The sequence below is a fragment of the Monodelphis domestica genome, chromosome 4 (assembly GCF_027887165.1).
Source record: "Monodelphis domestica isolate mMonDom1 chromosome 4, mMonDom1.pri, whole genome shotgun sequence".
NCBI classification, from domain to species: domain Eukaryota; kingdom Metazoa; phylum Chordata; class Mammalia; order Didelphimorphia; family Didelphidae; genus Monodelphis; species Monodelphis domestica.
In genome coordinates, this window is record NC_077230.1 from 133133285 (window position 1) to 133139284 (window position 6000).

The window sequence follows — 6000 nt, forward strand, 5'->3', positions numbered from 1 at the left end:
CTAATAAATGTTTGAGAAAGATTTAAACTTGAATTTTCCTAACTTCAAGTTCAACGTTGTCAATTGTCCCACCTGGATGACCAGACGATCATTTAAATCTTGTAATAGCAGGAGGCTTTGTAATCTCATGTTTGACATTTTTTGATATAGTATTGGTGGAGACTCATTACTTTGGTTTCACATCACAAAATTTAATTGATTTTCTTTCTCTCTTTTTAAAAAAGCCCATTCTTTCTGTCTTAGGATTGATACTAAGTATCGGTTCCAAGATGTCAGCAATTTGAACCCAGGTCCTCTTTTTTTTTTTAACCCTTACCTTCCTTCTTGGAGTCAGTACAAGGCAGAAGAGTGGTAAGGGCTAGGCAATGGGGGTCAAGTGACTTGCCCAGGGTCACACAGCTGGGAAGTGTCTGATGTCAGATTTGAACCCAGAACCTCCCGTATCTTGACCTGATTCTCAATCCACTGAGCTACCCAGCTGCTCCCAAACCCAGGTCCTCTTAACTGGCACCTTTTCCATTGTGCTACCTAGCTGCCCCTGAGTTTTCTTAAAGACTCTGCATTTTTGTTATTACCTACCAGTCTCTGGAGAATACAAGATCCACTGTTGCCAGCTATTTACACCCTGGTTAAAAGTGGGGAGGGTAAGGAGAGCCATCCAGCAGTCCCTCTAAGGGTCCAAGGTCTTTCTCCGTCTAAGTGTGACAATCTGGTCGAGTTATAAGGTGAGACACATTGTGTTCAAACCCACACATGCAGGCATCACACAGAGTGCTCTGCCATAGTACAGTGGTTTGTTTATTATATAGGTTTTGCAAGTACATACTTCTTTGGCACACAATCAATTTTCTACATATGTGATATTCTGCATTCTGATTGGATATTATCAATCAATCAACATTCCTGTGATATTACTACAACAAAGAATTCTGTGATCATTTACTATGTGTCTACAACACTCTGTGATGTATATGAATCAAATGATAAAGTCATTTGTAGGTTAGTACTCCTTGATCTGCTAAGAGGATCATTACATTTTTGATCAGCTTTCACTATCAATCACAATTGCTTAGGAGATGAATAACAAAACATTTTCAAAATATTTTCCTATTTAAGTATAAAGTTAAAAGGTGACTTAAAGCAGATCAGATTTGGGTTTTCCTCAATTACAAGTTTTGTTTTTCTTGTGTTACTTTGAAGTGCCTAGCAATGCTGCTTGGCTTCTGTTCGAACAAATTCATTGGAGTGTGGTAACTGTAGCGAAAGATTTATTATAGTGCTCAAGCATTTGGCCAGTGTTTATTGTGGGGCCTTGAAGCGTATCTGTGCTTGAGTAAGGGAAAGGAGGGGTAATGGGTAGTGATCTTTATATTTTAATTCCATGAATGCAGTCTTTTGGGGGTAATAATCTAGAGGGATTAAAGTGGGATATTTGTGTATTAACCCAGAAGTCTTTGCTCTCATATTATTTCTCCTGTATTGGGGAGGCAACCAACAATCATGACAATTCCATTAGTAAGGAAAGTTGGAGAGAGAGAAGTCACGGGGGGGGGGGGGGGGCTTGTTTTCAGGGGGCTGCCTTGCAGTTCCCATCTCCCAAACTATGACTTTGTTAGCCATTGGGGGGTTGTTGGCTCCCTGCAGGGGGTAGAGGACAATTTTTGTCTCTATATAATAAAACCAGAGGGCTATGTCAGTAAGTATTTATTAACTACCAGATTGGGTAGCTAGGTGGTACAGTAGATAGATGCTGGACCTGGAGTCAGGAAGATTCATTTACCTGAGTGCAAATCTGTCTTCAGACAATTACTAGCTGTGTAACCCTGGGCAAGTCACTTAACCATGTTTGCCTCAGTTTCCTCATCTATAAAATGAGCTGGAGAAAAAATAGGGTCACAAAGAGTCAGACCTGCCTTAAAAATGACTCAATAATAATAAAAGTGGCAGGCCATGTAGTAAATCCCTCGAAGGATATAAAGAAAAGGGCACAAACACGGTCCTTGTTCTTAGGGTGCTTGCAATCTAATATAATGGATAAAAACCTGGCTCGGGGACTCTGGAAGGCCTGGGTTCAAACTTTTGCCTTCAACCTCCTAGCTATGGGTTCTTGGATAAAGCACCTAACTTCTCAGTGCCCTGGACAGCTCTGCAGAGAAGGTGCCAGCCTTATGTTGGAGAGGGAGTTTTCTCTTTCAAGAGTTTCCCCTTGTACCATTAAAATCCCAGATTTGATTCCTTTCTCTGTGGTAAACCAGTATGATTTTTTTGTCTAGGAAGTCTTCCTTATAAGAGTTCCCTTATTTATCATTTCACAGGTGATTTTGTTTGTAATTCTCTCATGTTTTTGTTTCATCATTATTAGGCGGGAAGACCAGCCACCTCTGTTGTTCAGTCATCAAGTGGAGAGTTGTGGAAGTTTTTGGGAACAGTACTTTACCCATTCTTTGCTATATGGAGATTGATTAGCAACTTCTTATTTACTAGTCCTCCTCCTCAGATTTCTATGAGATCAACATCTTTGGAGCACACAAACCCCACAGCATCTAGCACCTCAGAAAACAGGTATTTAATAATTTTTTTCATTTGCAGTGATCCTTGGGAAAATTACATTAGAAAAGCTATATTTTGTTTTAAAAAAAAGCATCAATATGGCCATGAGTTCTTCTATCCTTTTGTATTTCTACTTCTAGGAAGAAAATGCAAACATACTTTCTTTTAACTTTCATTGCCCTTTAAAACGAAACATGTATCATTAATGTATTTGCCTTTATGGCAGCCATATTAGGAGTCCTTCCCTCTGGATTGAACTTTTCCAGGTGGAAGGGACTCCTAACCTTTCTCAGCCAGGCTAATGACATTGGAGTAATGCTTATCTCCTAGGTCTTATTGCTTCTGCTTCCAACAGTGTCTCTTGGATCTGTCCCCTTTCTTCACTCAGTGGCCATAACCCTAATTGAGGTTCATAATAGCTTGCCTGGACTATCACAGTAGCCTCTTCATTGGTCTCCCCCTCTCTGGTATCTCTCTTCTTCGCTCTGTCCTCTACATAGCTGCCAAGGCAAAGGTCAGGCCACTTGTCAGTATCTCTAAAGCTCACATCTGACCACATATGTCACTACAAGCTACAGTGGCTTCCTGTTCGCTTTTAGATCAAATACAGACTGTTGGTTTTTAAGTCTTCACCAAGTAACTCCAGCCCATCTTCCCAGGCTTATTATTCTCCTCTCATACCCTCTTGGGTCCAGCCAAACCAACTGACTTCCTGTGCCTCACAGGCAGCATTCTTTCTTTTGTTACAGGCCATCCATCCCCAGCCTCTGCTTCCTAGAATCCCTGGTGACCTTCAAAGTTCACTTTCCTGAGTACATCATCTCATGTTCACTTTGGGTATCTTCTTTACATACTTAGATGTCTCGTCCTTTGAGGACAGGCTTTGGCTGTTTTTGTCTTTGCCTGGGAGAAAGTAAGGTATCCAGTGAATGTTTATTGATTGACTGTACCAAACAATTAAGCTAAAGTAGCCAATTTATTGATCCCATTTGATACAGTGTATGCAATAGTCTTTCCTTGAAGTTCCTGTCTCTCTGTTGGGAGGGAGTAGGGATGTCTCATTATTTCTTCTCTAAGCCCTTTATTTTTTTTCAAGCCTTTACCTTCTGCCGTAGAATCAGTTGTATTGGTAAGTATTGGTTTCAAGGCAGAAGAGCATTAAGGGCTAGGCAATGGTGGTGAAGTGACTTGCCCAGAGTCACACAGCTAAGAAGTGTGATTTGAACCCAGGACCTGCCATCTTTGGGCCTGGCTCTCTATTGACTGAACCACCTACCTACCTTCCTCAGTTCAGCTTCTTTGTAGTGACTTTTTCATTTACATTGTTATGGTCATTTGTGTATAGCTGTTCAGATTAATGTTTTGTGCAGATCTTCCCATGTTTCTCTGAGTTCTTCATCTTCATCATTTTATAGCCTGACACTATTGAATTCCATTTCTGTATCATGGTTTTCTCATCCATTCCTCAGTGAATGTGTTCCCACCTTGTTTTCGATATCCCTAGAAAGAGTGCTGCTTGGGATAATTTGGTATATATTACTTTTCTGTCTTTGACTTACTTAGGGGATATGCCAAGTCAAAGGGTGTGAACAAGTACAGTCACATTTTTTTTTGTATGATTTCACACTGATATCCAGAACAGATGACTATAGTCTTCTTGAATTGGCATCATTTTCATTCCACAGCCCTTCCAGAATGGATGACGACCCCTATCTTTTGTCATCTTTTCTAGCTTTAGTGATGCAAGGTTATTTTGTCTTTTTCTTATACTTGCCCTTTATTTTAACACCACAGTCATTTCCCTCTGCCTCAACTCCTCCCACCCCCTTTCCCTCTTGTACCTTCTTGGAGCAAAAATAATTAAGGAAATTCACCAAACAATACCCCCTTCTGCCAGCATATTCTGCATTCCCCAGTATCACTATCACTTCTCCGTACTCAGGAGTAGGGTGTGTTTCATTATTAGTTTTTGAGGATCAGGATTCTTCATTACACTTTCCAGTGTTTGCTTTTTAGTTTTGTTATTACATATCATTGGCAGAGACATACATTGTTTCCTTGGGTCTACTTTCTTCATTCTGTATCCCTTGATTGAAGCCTTCTAATTTTTCTCTGAGGTTTCATCCTTCAAACAATTTCCTTTCTAAGAAAGTGTTAACATCTTCTCCTCTTCAGTATCTTTCTGAAATCTTTTCTATACAAACTATCTTCACTGTTCCATTGATTCTCATGAACTGTGTGCATCCTTTATCCTATGATTGTACAAGCTCATAATTTCTCTTAGAATATCTTTTTTGGCCAAGAGATGCCTGATGAAGGTACGTTACTCTTCAGTACAATAAGGACCTACCTTGGCTAACATTGGGCAAGTTCACTGTGCCCTTAGGAATGCAATAGTAGATCTAGTTAGAGAAGGAAGGGGCCTTTTAAAGGTCTAGTCTCAATTTATTTGAACCCAGGTGCTTCCTTCTATGTCTAATTGACTGTCTCTCTGTTTCTAAAAACTCTGAACGAGACATATCAGTGCACTTTGCCTGACTACCTAAAATTACTCAGGATTCTTCTTTCACCAGGACACTTAAACTTGTTTTGTGAAACTTAGGAAGTAGTTAAAATGGCAGAGCAAACTACAGTGACATTTGAGGTTTTCCCTCTGAAGTCAGTTAAAAAAAGGGTACATCATTTTTAAATGGGCTGGACTTATAACTGACATAATTGACACCTCTGATAAATTGAAAGCTAGGCAGTCTGGATGCTAATTACAGGGATTGTGTCCTATTGATACAAACCAAGAAAAGATTCTGTTGTTTTGTTGTCATTGGTGTCTTCATCGAAAGCTCAGAAGCTGCTTTTTTTTAGTCTTTGGAGCCTTTCTCAGATAACATGTTATAAATAGTATCTTCCTTTTTGTTTTTTGGCATAACAGAGAAGGGGTCAGGAAAAGAGTACTAGAAAAACGTGGCGAAGACTTCAAAAAAGAAGGAAAAATATATAGATTGAGGACTCAAGATGATGGTGAAGACGAAAACAACACTTGGAATGGAAATTCTACCCAACAAATGTAGTTTGACAAGTTACACCTGGGCAATAATCATTGTTTATCTTTTGATTTAATTCAACTAAAACTCTACTGGACAAGTGGGGCTGCTGTATGTTTTACTGACTGATCTCTATAATGTCTCTCCTTATTCTTGCTTAGAGGGTATGGGTTCAAAGTTGCCTAACTCAGAAAAGTCAAGAGATAGTATAGCTGACAAATAAGATTTTGCATATGGTAATCAACAGCTAGCTCAAAGAATCCAAAGGATTCCCAAAACCTCCATCAGCTTTCAAATTCAGTATTTCATACACTCACAGGCCCAACTATGCTGAGAAGGTGGCACTTTATAGATAGTTTGCTCCCCAAATCTCGGGGCCCATACAGTGGTAAGCCACAGAATAATTTGACTT

At 39.7% G+C, this 6000-nt stretch overlaps 1 protein-coding gene across 3 annotated transcripts in view; it reads left to right on the forward strand.

Annotated features, from left to right (window-relative positions):
- The window catches only part of UBXN4 (UBX domain protein 4), a 46981-nt gene extending 41291 nt beyond the window's left edge, over positions 1–5690 (forward strand). For all 3 annotated transcript variants that reach the window (XM_001363929.4, XM_007494106.3, XM_007494105.3), the window contains exons 12-13: positions 2363–2562; positions 5477–5690. In XM_001363929.4, coding sequence (XP_001363966.1) covers positions 2363–2562; positions 5477–5615 — 339 coding nt within the window. In that variant the 3' untranslated portion in view covers positions 5616–5690. The remainder of the gene's footprint in view (positions 1–2362; positions 2563–5476) is intronic.
- The last annotated feature ends 310 nt before the right edge of the window (positions 5691–6000 follow it).